At 41.5% G+C, this 14,664-nt stretch overlaps 1 protein-coding gene across 1 annotated transcript in view; it reads left to right on the top strand.

The window, feature by feature from the left end:
* Positions 1–14,664, top strand: part of ITGA11 (integrin subunit alpha 11) — a 149,308-nt gene that overhangs the window by 18,901 nt on the left and 115,743 nt on the right. The window contains exon 2 of the mRNA XM_070762793.1: positions 3,343–3,454. Within this exon, the coding sequence (XP_070618894.1) occupies positions 3,343–3,454 (112 nt within the window). The remainder of the gene's footprint in view (positions 1–3,342; positions 3,455–14,664) is intronic.

Genomic DNA, 14,664 nt, shown 5'->3' with positions numbered 1-14,664 from the left:
CCAGAGGGACCTTGGTTTATGGAATTCACTTCCAGAAGAGGTCATGACAGCTGTCAGCCTGCATAGCCTCAAGGCAGGATTAGACAGATTCATGGATGCCAAATGTATCATAGGTGGTTATTGAAATGGATGTCCAACTAACCTCTATGTTGGTTGAGGCAGGCAGGATTCCCTTGGGTACCATTTGTTGGGGGTCAAAGGAAAGGGAGAGTTTTGCCTTCTCTTTCTGCTCAAGATCCCCAAGATGGACAATTGGTGGGCTACTGTGTGACACAGAATGCTGGACTCAATGGGCTTTGGCCCGATTCTGTATGGCTCTTCTTATGTTCTTATGTTCCTCTCCACCCACCACCCCGACAGTCTCCTGGTTATCTATAAATGTCCAATTAGGGGCTTATATATTGTTTAGGAAACAGGTTCTGGGTTCCCAGTTCTGCTTACTGATGGTTGACTTTGGCCTGTTGAAACTTTTCGCAAGACTCAAATGGGCTTCCATCCCACCTTCTTCTTCCTTGCAATCTCCCCCTCCCCAAATTGCTAATCTCAGGCTGTCAGCTTGGATAGAAGAGATGCCAAAAGCAATAATACTTAGTAGCACATCATATACAGATGGGTCATATGGGTTTGTTAGCATGGAATAGATGGGTGAGTAGAAGAGAGTGCACATGGGATGCCTCAACCCATTCAGTGTCCTTCTGAAACTCCTTCCATAAAATTAGGTTTTGCAACTTTCCCTTGTAGTGGCAAGAATCAAGAATTTCCTTGATCTCCTCAAAATGTTGTTCTCCTTTTGTTAGGATAGGAGTGGGGGGTGGCCTCATATTTATTTATTTTATTTATTTTTTATTTATTCATTTGTCCAATACATAAACACATAGGAAGAAAATAGACATGTGATAATATAAAAGAGGGTGAAGGTGAACTTAGAGGAGAGGATATATGAAAGGAAGAGAATATATAAGATAGGTGAAAGAAAGAAAAGACAATTGGACAGGGGACGAAAGGCACACCAATGCACTTATGTACGCCCCTTACTGGCCTTTTAGAAACCTGGAGAGGTCAATCGTGGAGAGTCTAAGGGAGAAGTGTTGGGGGTTAGGGGTTGACACAATTGAGTCCGGTAGTGAGTTCCAAGCTTCAATAACTCGATTGTTGAAGTCATATTTTTTACAGTCAAGTTTGGCGCGGTTCGTATTAAGTTTGAATCTGTTGCGTGCTCTTGTGTTGTTGCAGTTGAAGCTGAAGTAGTCATTGACTGGTAAGACATTGCAGCATATGATCTTGTGGGCAAGACTGAGTCAGTGACAGGTTTCAAAAGACTACAATGGAAAACTGGATAGATGTGTTTAAAACTCTCAGGTAATTTTAACTCAACTCTCACTAGGTTTATGACCATAGTAATGGGGAATGGACCCTCATATTTGGGACAAGGTTTTTTGCAGCGACTGCATACATTTTGTAGAAAGTTAAACTTTATCCCTTGCTTTACATTCCTTCTGTGAAGCTCTCCTCTTATCGACTCGTCTCTTACCTGTCCCAAATCTCATAAATGCAGAAAGAGAACACAAGGGTAAAAATGAAAACAAAAATTGAAAAATGGATTGGACCGAAAATCGGCAGCTTCTTCATTATTCTGTAATGCAGAATTTTGGGAGGATAATGTAATCTGCAGAAGCTGACCAATGGCCCAGTTTCAGCTAACCAGACCCTACTGAGTAACATAATACCAACTGGCCTGTTCCTGGACTTATTCATGCTACATTTTTTGTTTACTGCATTACTCGCTACTTGGAGCTGTCCCTGAAGATGTTCCAGGAACTGCAGCTAATCCAGAATTAGACAGCACAGACAGGTTTTGACATTTCTCATTATAGAAACATAGAAACATAGAAGATTGAGGGCAGAAAAAGACCTCCTGGTCCATCTAGTCTGCCCTTATACTATTTCCTGTATTTTATCTTAGGATGGATCTATGTTTATCCCAGGCATGTTAACATTCAGTTCCTGTGGATTTACCAACCACGTCTGCTGGAAGTTTGTTCCAAGCATCTACTGCTCTTTCAGTCAAATAATATTTTCTCGCGTTGCTTCTGATCTTTCCCCCAACTAACCTCAGATTGTGCCCCCTTGTTCTTGTGTTCCCTTTCCTATTAAAAACACTTCCCTCCTGAACCTTTTTTAACCCTTTAACATATTTAAATGTTCCCCTTCTGTCCTCCAGACCAGTGTTTTTCAACCAGTGTGCCGCGGCACACTAGTGTGCCGTGAGACATGATCAGGTGTGCCGCGAAGCTCAGCAAGAGAGAGAGAGAAAGAGAAAGAAAGCAAGAGAGAGAGAGAAAGAAAGCAAGAGAGAGAGAGAGAAAGAAAGAGAAAGAAAGCAAGAGAGAGAGAGAAAGAGAGGCAGGGAAGGAGGGAGAGATAGAAAGAGAGCAAAAAAGAGAGGAAGGAAGGAAGAGAGAGAGAGAGAGAGAGAACTTTTTTTGTCCAAACTTTTTTTAGCCCCCTCACTCCCCCCCACTCAAGGTGCCCCATTATTTTGTATATGTAAAAAATGTGCCGCAGCTCAAAAAAGGTTGAAAATCACTGCTCCAGACTATACAGATTGAGTTCATTAAGTCTTTCCTGATGCATTTTTAAGATCTTCCACCATTTTTGTAGCCCATCGTTGGACCCATTCAATTTTATCCATATATTTTTGTAGTTAAGGTCTCCAGAACTGAACACAGTATTCCAAATGTGGTCTCACTAGCGCTCTATACAGCGGGATTATACTTGTATAACACCACTGCTTTTGAATTGCACCAGCTGTCAGTCAGTTTCTGAATGTGGTTCAACCTCTATAAAGGCTCACATGCTTATAAGGCCAGGGTATTTATGGGACTGATGATCTCTCATCTTCTCTCTTGGCCACCCAAATCTAGCAGGAAGAGCATACTTTGGGTCCCTTTTGTTAGTGTCACCTTGACTCATTAGTTGTACTTTCACTGGGGTATCATCTGGCCTGTGAAACTGCTGCCAGGCCAAGCAAAGTACAGGCCAAATGTTAACAGAGATTAACTGCTTCCAATTATATATATTTTTTACAATTGGAAGGGTAGAATACCATATGCAGAATCACTTTCTTATTTTCTTGAGCAGATTTTTCTTCAAGATACCATTGAACTTTGCCTTCCTTGCAGAACCTGAGATAGACTCTAATAAAAATGAACTTTAAAACAACAATTAACCAACTTAATATCACAAATCCAAATTACTGTTCTGTTGCATCAATTTTTCTGAATTTAGAATTTTAGTTCTTTTCTTGCAGAACTAATCTCTGTTAATATTTCTTTGTCTCAGGAGTCTGTGATGCCTTCAACATCGATACGAAGAAGCCAAGAATTATCCCAGGCTCCAGAGAAGCATACTTCGGCTACACGGTTCAACAGCATGAAATCAATGGGAAGAAATGGTAAACCATACTATCTTGGCCTGAGATTGAATATTTAGCTTATTTTCCAATTCTGCTGCTTTCCAGATGTGTTGAATATGGCTGTCAGGTTGGAAAATAATGAGAGCTTAAGGCACATCTGATTATATCAGTCTAGTGAAGGTTGGCTTATTTTGTGATGTCACTTAAAGTTTAGAACAAAAGTGTGATTTTAAAATGCCTTTTTTATTGACTGCAGCAAAGTCTTTTGTTATGATTGTTATGTGGATTTATTTATTTATTTATTATTTATTTATTAATCAGATTTGTATGCCGCCCCTCTCCGCAGACTCGGGGCGGCTCACAGCAATCGCCATACAATGTAAACAAATCCAATATTTAAATTAATTTTAAAACACCACAAGTTAAAACCAATCATACACACTAGCATACCATACATAAATTTTATAAGCCTAGGGGGGAAGGAACATGTCAATTCCCCCATGCCTGACGACAGAGGTGGGTTTTTAGGAGCTTACGAAAGGCTAGGAGGGTGGGGGCAACTCTGATATCTGGGGGGAGTTGATTCCAAAGGGTCGGGGCCGCCACAGAGAAGGCTCTTCCCCTGGGTCCCGCCAAACAACATTGTTTAGTTGACGGGACCCGGAGAAGGCCAACTCTGTGGGACCTAACTGGTCGCTGGGATTCGTGCGGCAGAAGGCGGTCCCGGAGATATTCTGGTCCGGTGCCATGAAGGGCTTTATAGGTCATAACCAACACTTTGAATTGTGACCGGAAACTGATCGGCAACCAATGCAGACTGCGGAGTGTTGGTGTAACATGGGCATACCTAGGGAAGCCCATGATTGCTCTCGCAGCTGCATTCTGCACGATCTGAAGTTTCCGAACACTTTTCAAAGGTAGCCCCATGTAGAGAGCATTACAGTAGTCGAGCCTCGAGGTGATGAGGGCATGAGTGACTGTGAGCAGTGACTCCCGGTCCAAATATGGCCGCAACTGGTGCACCAGGCGAACCTGGGCAAACGCCCCCCTCGCCACAGCTGAAAGATGTTTCTCTAATGTGAGCTGTGGATCGAGGAGGACGCCCAAGTTGCGAACCCTCTCTGAGGGGGTTAGTGACTCCCCCCCCAGGGTGATGGACGGACAGATGGAATTGTCCTTGGGAGGCAAAACCCACAGCCACTCCGTCTTATCCGGGTTGAGTTTGAGTCTGTTGACACCCATCCAGACCCCAACAGCCTCCAGGCACCGGCACATCACTTCCACTGCTTCGCCGACTGGACACGGGGTGGAGATGTAAAGCTGGGTATCATTTGCATACTGATGATACCTCACCCCATACCAGACATGTCAATGCTAAATAACAATAATTGTTTATTGAATGATTAACCTTGCAATCTTATCAATATCAAAGCTAAAGGGTATTCTTTTCCCAAACTGTTCATGTGTTGGTCTATTTATAAAGGATAGAAGTTTGCTAAGTTCATGCATAAATATTAACTCCTGGGGGGGGGGGATTCTCCAGTGAGGGGCAATTTGTAACATTTTTAGATTTTCACAATCTATTCCCAGGTCCTTGGAAGGAGTAGAACACCAGCATTAATCTGTCAGCATCCAGAAAAAATATGAACACACAGTGTTTGAAAAAGGAATTATGTTACTGACACTCGAATACAAATAGTGGTGGTGACATTTTGAAAAAGAACATGTTCTTTTTCATCATTTACATGTCGAAAAATAAAAGCAGGGTAATATTTTTTTTTTGTAAAGCAAAGCAGATTCTCCATCCAGTAATCACACAATGATTTAAAGAGGGAGAAGATATAGTATGTACAAGCTGTTCATATTCTAGAAAATATAAATGATTATAGAACTTTAAAATTTAAAAATCTATGGACCTTCCATTAAAAATCCAGATTGCAATATTATTCTAATATATTCAAGATTTTTTTTCCTTTTTACAACACTAATTGTTTGATTTGGGGTGGAGTCAGGGCATCTTGATGTAACTGAGCATTTATTGGTCAAATATTTTTCCTGACATACCATGTTTCCCCGAAAATAAGACACTGTCTTATATTAATTTTTGCTCCGAAAGTTGTGCTACGTCTTATTTTCGGGGGATGCCTTATATTTCTCAAATAAGACAAATTCATAGGCAGAAAAGCTGACACCCCCAAAGAAAGTGTACCGTACGGTACACTGATTACAGTATGGTACCTGTCAGTATGGCACCCACACACACAAACGACGGCACTTATATGGTACAACAGTATACTCCCGCTATTGCAGCTTCCGGCCACCAGAGGAACTACAGTCTACGCACTGTAGTGGAGACTGTAATGGCAGTGAGACGGCAGCAGACTGTGTCTGCTGTACTGGACGGTACAAAACGATGGAAGGGGCAAGCAGGGGACACCACATTATTACAGTACCTCTATGAACAGCTTTGAATGGTACCATATGTTTTTCCACTGTACCATATATAAACTTGACTATGCCTTATTTTTGGCGGGTGCAAAACCTCTGACATGCCTTACTTTCGGGGTGCGTCTTATTTTCGGGGAAACAGGGTATATGCAGAATTTGCAGCAGATATTTTCTCTTTGTGCTCTGAGAGAGAGAAAGTGACATCTGCCACTGCCTAGGATTGAACTCTCAACCTTCTGACTGAGAGGTGAGCATCTTCAATACTAGGCCACCACAGCTGCTCTATCCTAACATATTCAAGTATAACATGCCAAAACCTATAAAGAATGGTGTCTTGTCTTCCTGATTTGAGTGCCAAGCACTCAGTCAGAATTTGTGGATGAAAAAGTCTGGTGCAAATGGAGCTAACATTTCAGACTATTTTTCTAATGCCCTGGCAGCTGAGTGTATGAACTAGCTGTGGAGCCAAGAGTTGCCTTTGACTTGGCATGAAATTTCTCTCTAGGATACTCAATCAGAGTGCTATTGCAGTCTTTGGAAAAGGGATATCCAATGTCTGAGCCAACTGTTAAGTCTGTTTCTTTTTAAAAAGATGTCTAAAATGCAAATTCAAGAATTAGTAGCTAAAATAAGCTAATGTAAGGCCAACATGACTTATCTGGTAAAAATATGAATCACTAAACAAACAAGCCGACCAACATAATATGTCATACTACCAAAGAATTCAGCCTTGTCTATGGTGCCCATATTCAGCTGACTCTGCTAAATCTGAAAGTGGTAAAAACAGATGTATTGGAGAAAAAGAGAGCAACCCCCCTCCCCAAACTTTTATTACAACCTATGGGCCAGAAATCATAACAAAAAAAAACACATGCAATGTTTGATTCTATATACAGTGATACCTTGTCTTACAAACTTAATTGGTTCCAGGACGAGGTTCTTAAGGTGAAAAGTTTGTAAGACGAAACAATGTTTCCCATAGGAATCAATGGAAAAGCAATTAATACAGTACGTGCAAGCCCCAAATTCACCCCTTTTGCCAGCCGAAGCACCCGTTTTTGCACTGCTGGGATTTCCCTGAGGCTCCCCTCGCTGGGAAACCCCACCTCCAGACTTCTGTTGCCAGTGAAGCGCCTGTTTTTGCACTGCTGGGATTCTCCTGCTGGGATTCCCCTGCAGCATCACAAAAACACGGAAGTCCAGAAGTGGGGTTTTCCATGGAGGGGAGCCTCAGGGAAATCCCAGCAGAGCAAAAACGGGTGCTTCGCTGGCAACGGAAGTCTGGAGGCGGGGCATCCCAGCGGCGGTGGTGGGTTTGTAAGGTGAAAATAGTTTGTAAGAAGAGGCAAAAAAATCTTAAACCCCGGGTTTGTATCTCGAAAAGTTTGTATGATGAGGCGTTTGTAAGACGAGGTATCACTGTATTACTAAAAAAACTCATGTTTTTAACTGGGTTTTTAACACTATGTCATAGGGTAAAACATTTTCAGCTAAGAAACCTCAAATGGAGAAACGTACAGAATGTGTCCAAATTCTGGAGCCATGACTCTCTTGGAACTGAAATGCAGAACATTTTATAAAACATTTTATAAAACAATAACATAAAAAGTATTGAAATAATTTTAGGCAAAATACAAAATTCCACAAACCATTTCCTGTGGTTAGCGGCTGAAGTTTGATTGTTCTGTACAGTTCAACTCTTTTAAAGGGGATACATTTCAGATACAGATCTCCCTGAATTTTTAAGATTTTTTTCCTGCAACACTAGAAGCTGTTTCATTGCGGAAAGCATCTGATGAAGAAATCTCTCTGAAATGATGACCCTCCAAGTCACGGGTTGTCTAGATTGTTTTAAACGTCAACTGTGGATATGTCAGATAAACAAATGACGGCACAAAATAGGGCAACTTGGAAAAATATGACAATGTCTTGTCAGATGGAAGCAGTGACAGAGAGGCAAAATTGCAGAGTTAGAATTGAAGAGAGTTAAGGGGATGGCTCAGGGGCTTAAGCTAGTTTGACAATGAAAGCCGCAAATTTATGTTGGCAGAAACTAGGTAAATCTTGAATTGCCAACTGGAAATATTCCAGAATTCCAGTAAGACATTCTAGAGGAGGTGGAAGCACTCTAAATGCTCAGTGATAGTCTCAAAATCCTGGTCTGGGCAGAAAAGAATGAAGTAATCACAGATTTTACAAATTGCGGCAGGTTACCAAATATTTAAAAATGAATTTGCTTAGCATTTTGAATGCATCTTTGAGTCTCACCCACCCCAGGTACTTTTTTTAAGGTATCATAACTTTCCCAGATATCTTTTACAAATAGCACCTTACTTTGATGAGGTTGCAAGCTGGAAGGAAGGTTGGAAATGGATCTTCATTATAGCAGCAAGCCTTGAGTCTTCTCCTACTTTTGAGATTTTATGTTCTTTACCAGAGTGAGATGACTTTGACATTTGCCACATGCATTCATTTCTCAGAAAAGATTGACAACTTGTTTGCGTCTATCTGAGTGCTCTTCCCAGCATCTTTATTTTCAAATTGGACATCATCGTAGATTACATTTTTAAAAATATTGTATTGGTTTTTATAATATAAAAACACACACACAACATATAACAAGTGCTCAGTGATTGTGCCCACCACCAAACATTCGTACCCCACCACCAATCGGGGGTGTTTCTTGTATAAATCATTTTAACCCAAGAGCGAAATATTTATTTACATATTATAAAGTGATTCCAACTTGTTTTTTATAGCTTGGTCTCGGATCCTACTCGCCATATATGGTCTTACCTTGTCCCATCGCCCCATCAGTTGTCGCAATTCAGTTTCATTAGTCAAATTCATCCTTTTGTCCATAATCTCAAATTTAATGTGGTCCACCATGTACCTGTACCAATTTTGCATTGTCCATTTTGTCGCATCCTTCCAACCTAAGACTATTACCACCTGAACGCTTTCTCTCGCTACTTGTTTTATTTCACATCATCGTAGATTACACAGGGTTTTTTCCCCTTCGTGCAGGAGTTGGGCGAGAGAGAGAGAGAGGGAGGGAGGGAGAGAAGGAGAGAGAGAGAGAGAAGGAAAGAGAGAGAGAAGGATATTCCTATGAGTCATTATTGACTCTTGGCAATGTTTAGACCAGTGAGGGTGAACCTATGGCACGGGTGCCACAGGTGGCACTTGGAGCCATATCTGCTGGCACATGAGCCATTGCCCTAGCTTAGTTCCAACATGCACGTATGTGCTGGCCAGGTGATTTTTGGCTCGCACAGAGGCTCTGGGAGGGCGTTTTTGGCTTCCAGAGAGCCTCCAGGGGGGTGGGGGAGGGCATTTTCACTCTCCCCACTCCAGGGATGCCTTTGCAGCTCCAGGAGGGCAAAACACAAGACTACTGGGCCCACCAGAAATTGGGAAACAAGGCATTTCTGGCCTCCAGAGGGCCTCTGAGGGGTGGGGGAAGCTGTTTTCACACTCCCCAGGCATTGAATTATGGGTGTTGGCACTCGCGCATGTATGATAGCGTGCACGCATGCTCTTTTGGCACCCGAGGGAAAAAAGGTTCGCCATCACTGGCGTAGACGAATCCCTGCAGTTTTCTTGGCAAGATTTTTTTGAAGTGGCTTTCTTCCTAAGATACACAGAGAGAAAGACTAGCCCAAAGTCTTCTACTGACTTTGTGCCTAAAATAGGACTAGAAGTAAACTACTACATCAAATTGCATCATTTTCATCATCATCATCATTATCTTCTCTCTGATAGCCAAATGCACATGTAAACATTTATTTATTATTTATTTATTTATTTATTTACTTATTTATTTATTTATTTATTTTGTCCAATACACAATGAGAGTTTTATTGGATATATATATATATATATATATATATATATATATATATATATATATATATATATATATATATATGTTAAATGTTTTTTAGCTGGAATTTTAAAATTAAGGGAGACTAGTATAGATCCATTTCGGCCTTATTAGGCCTCATCAGCTAGCCACACCCTTTCTTTACTGGGATTCGATATATATATGTTTTATATGTTTTTCTTATGTCGGATCACCCTGGTATATTTTTAAGGAACGTTACAGCTCCTTTTTTTGCCTCTAGGCCCAACCCAGGGCCACTGCAAGGCAGTAATATATTTATAGCCGACAAACTATATTTTGTAAGGAGCTGTGACGTTCCTTAAAAATATACCAGGGTGATCCGACATAAGAAAAACATATACCCCCTCCCTGGTACAGAGCTGGGAGGATTCAGATCTGATGGGTCTAATTGCTAGCTCTCTGCTTTACAATGCAGAAGCTTCCCAGATCGAATCCCAGTAAAGAAAGGGTGTGGCTAGCTGATGAGGCCTAATAAGGCCGAAATGGATCTATCCTAGTCTCCCTTAATTTTAAAATTCCAGCTAAAAACATTTAACATATATATATATATATATACACACACACACACACACACACACATAGTAAAATACATGATGAAGGTTATAGAGGAGATACTCATAGTAAAATATATCTATGAAAGAATAGAATAGAAGGTATAGTAATAGAACATATCAATGAAAGAATAGAAGAAGAGATATAGGAATAGAAGAAAGGTATAGGAGATATAGGAAAGCAATAGGACAGGGGACGGAAGGCACTCTAGTGCACTTGTACTTGCCCCTTACTGACCTCTTAGGAATCTGAATAGGTCAACCGTAGATAATCTAAAGGTAAAGTGTTGGGGGTTTGGGGAAGACCCCTACAGAGTCCGGTAATGAGTTTCACGCTTCGATAACTCGGTTACTGACGTCATATTTTTTACAGTCAAGTTTGGAGTGGTTAATATTAAGTTTAAATCTGTTGTGTGCTCTTGTGTTGTTGTGGTTGAAGCTGAAGTAGTCGCCGACAGGCAGGACGTTGCAGCATATGATCTTGTGGGCAATACTTAGATCTTGTTTAAGGCGTCTTAGTTCTAGGCTTTCTAGGCCCAGGATTGTGCAAAGCCAGGTCACATTTTTTAGAAATTTATTTTCATCCATCAAAATCCACTTCCTTCACAGATTTACTCTATTAAAAAAGCATGATTGGTGGATGTTTTCCCGGTATCTGGTGTTGTTTTGATGGAAATGGGAGAATTAAAGTAGATTTTCACCAACCACTCTCCTTAATTTGCCCTGTACTCAGTAAATAAGGAAAACAACATTTGCTGGGACTGGACACTGGCAGGATAGGAAGCATTGATGGTGGCAACAAATTTATCACAGCTGTAGCTTTCTTTTGGCCAAGAAACCAGATGTAAACCATATTAACTAAGCCATAAAGGCATGTCTTCCCCTTTCAAACAATTCTTGACTTCATTTTTCAACATATTTTTCCATGTCAACATTAACTCCTTTTCTTTATAGCAGAGAAAAAGTATAGTAGTCTATATTTATCGACTTCTTCCTTCCTCTCTTCATTTCTTCTGTCTCTCTGTGTGTCTGTGCTTAAGTTTATTTAAAGTTTTTCAGTGGAACTACTTCATTTTGAAGTTCAAGGGGAGCAGCCAATTTGTTACCTAGTTGGGGAAAAGGTTTCCAAGTGTAATGGTGGTAGTGGAAAGAATTCAAAGAGATTCCAAGAGAGAAGGGGAAAAGTCATTTTCATGCTCTAAAATACAGCCAGCACATTAGGTCATCCTCTTTCTTCATTATCTTTCCAGATTGGCATTGAAGCTTATTCTTTTCTAATTTACTGTACTTGGCTCTCTTTTTTTGTCTAAAATAAGCACACACTTATTTTAGTGTGTTAAGAGTATTTTTTTTTTCAGTCAATTTAATGAAATCTTAACCGTTCTATTTTCTGAATCTTAAATTTTATATACTATCATTTATTTATGTTTCATTTTAAAAGATTTTATAAGCACTAGCTACCACACAAATCCCAGCGACCGATAAGGTCCCACAGAGTTGGCCTTCTCTGGGTCCTGTCGACCAAACAATGTCATTTGGCGGGCCCCAGGGGAAGAGCCTTCTCTGTGGCAGCCCTGGCCCTCTGGAATCAACTCCCCCTGGAGATTAGAACTGCCCCCACACTCCTTGTCTTTCGTAAATTACTCAAGACCCATCTATACTGCCAGGCATGGGGGAGTTGAGACACCTTTCCCCCAGGCTTTTTTATATTTATGTTTGGGTATGTATATGTTGTTTGCTTTTTAAAAGTATGATAGGGTTTTATGTGCTTTTTAATATTAGATTTGTTTTCGCTGGAATATTTTTTTATTATTGTTGTGAGCTGCCCCGAGTCTTCGGAGAGGGGCGGCATACAAATCTAATAAATTGAATTGAATTGAATCCTTCACAAACCTGCTTAGCATTCCCAATATGTGATGCAGCTTAGTGGAGTTCACTGAATAGTTAAATAGCACAAATGGGTCTCTGATCTCAAAAATAACCAATAGATAGATTCAGTTATTTAATAATGTTCTCCTTCTGTCACATTATGCATCTGGGCAGGGAGCTATAGGGTCTCCTGTTATTTAAAGAAAACCACTCTGGAATCCTTTTGTCAGTTTTCTACCCAAGACAGCTCAAGAAGATAATAGGAAGATAATAGGAAAATAAGAGCACAATGCAAAAACATAGGAATGAATCAGACCTGATTTTTTTCCTAGCAGCAGCTCACTGCTTCACTGTCTCCAGCCGTTTGATGAGCAGCCCAAGCTGGGTCCCACAGCAATGCATTGTAAGACAGATAGAATACTTGTCTTGTAAGTGAAGGGGGGGCACATTTTTCATGTAAACGGCTCCTATAGAATCCAGCAAAGAAACCACCAAACCAGCTTGGGCATCTATCAAGCGGCAACCCCAAGCATATCTAGCAGCTGTTCCATTCAGCTCCTGGATAGGAGCCACCCATTCTAGTCTGCCACTAAAGAAGCTGATGTATTTCACTGAGTGATGAGGTCCCTCCAGAGATAAGCAGGAGGAAAGTACCTCTACCTACAAGCACCTCTACTTACGAACTTTTCTAGATAAGAACCAGGTGTTCAAGATTTTTGTGCCTCTTCACAAGAACCATTTTCCACTTACAAACCCGAGCCTCCAAAACTGTAACTGGAAAAGGCAGGGAGAAGCCTCCGTGAGACCTCTCTAGGAATCTCCTGGGAGGAAACAGGGCCGGAAAAGGCAGGGAGAAGCCTCTGTGGGGCCTCTCTAGGAATCTCCTGGGAGGAAACAGGGCCGGAAAAGGCAGGGCGAATCCTCTGTGGGGCCTCTCTAGGAATCTCCTGGGAGGAAACAGGGTCAGAAAGGGCAGGGAGAAGCCTCTGTGGGGCCTCTCTAGGAATCTCCTGGGAGGAAACAGGGCCAGAAAAGGCAGGGAGAAGCCTCTGTAGGGCCTCTCTAGGAATCTCCTGGGAAGAAGCCTCTGTGGGGCCTCTCTAGGAATCTCCTGGGAGGAAACAGGGTCAGAAAGGGCAGGGAGAAGCCTCTGTGGGGCCTCTCTAGGAATCTCCTGGGAGAAAACAGGGCCAGAAAAGGCAGGAAGAAGCCTCTGTGGGGCCTCTCTAGGAATCTCCTGTTGTGTTAGATGATAGACATTTGTGATCCTGCTGCTCCTTTGGATGGAACTCATAGGTAGATGGCAAGGATTACTTTCAAGATACTTTTGGCTAAGCGTTATTCCTTTGTTTCCTTTATTCACAACACAATTTGAATTTGTGGAAGAGCAGAACTCTCTGGAAGGCCTGACCCAGCCTGGACCCAGAAACCTCATGCTCCCATGCTTACCGTGGTCACTGAGCATGTGAGACAGAGATGTTGGCTTCATGTCCTTGAGGTAGGAGCAGACATGACTTTCTCAGTCCTACTGTACAGTAACATGAAAGGAAGGAAGAAATGGCCTCAAGGGAGGCAGCATCAAATCTGCTTGGAAGATTTACAGCAATAATTGCACAGCGTTGATCTGTAAAAGTAATTAGTCATTTATCCCCATCCATCTTGGCTGGCTAGATACTGAATGTGCTATGTTCCAGTAGCGGTGGGATATACGGCTGGCTTAATACCAACTTTTGCTAGACGTTCTGAGCCCAAATACAAGGAAGCTGAAAGCAGTTATACGTTTCACACCAACATGCAGTTGAGTCTTTTTTGGAACAAAGCTACTGTGATGAGGGGGGAAGGTAAGGCAGGTCTAGTCATCCTAAAGCATTTCCATATGAAAAAAAAAATAAACATCTTTCCAGATTTAATTTTGTCAGTAGAAAATTCCCTTGCCAGCTGAGAGGCCAGTATAGAATTTCCACTTGTAAAATTTGAAACAATTAAAAACTGATTTTTGAAGTTAAACTATACTACGATACAATAGTCCTGAGTCTGCGGAGAGGGGCGGCATACAAATCTGATTAATAAAATTAATAAAATAAATAAAAGAGCCCCAAGGAAGCTGTTCACAACATACGGCTTGCCAGATGTCCTCGTATCGGACGATGAGCCACAACTGACAGCTAGACACATGGAAGCTTTCCTAGCCATCCTGGGCATAAGACATGCACTTATCTCACTATTCAGTCCAGCAAGCAACAGCCAAGTAGAGAGAATTGTGAGACCAGACAAAGAGACACTAACCAGAATGGATGCGGGAGACTGGTGAAAATGAATCAACCAGTTCTTGTCGACCCAGTATATTACTCTGTGTGCAGCTACCAACCGGAGACCTGCAGAGCAATTGATGGGATAGAAACTAAGATCCCAACTGGACACACCTAATCCAATATATAACCCGGAGACACCCCTGGACTCAACCAAACCTACCA

This window comes from Erythrolamprus reginae, chromosome 10 (assembly GCF_031021105.1).
Source record: "Erythrolamprus reginae isolate rEryReg1 chromosome 10, rEryReg1.hap1, whole genome shotgun sequence".
Classification (NCBI taxonomy): Eukaryota; Metazoa; Chordata; class Lepidosauria; order Squamata; family Dipsadidae; genus Erythrolamprus; species Erythrolamprus reginae.
This window is presented reverse-complemented; position numbering and strand designations above follow the sequence as displayed.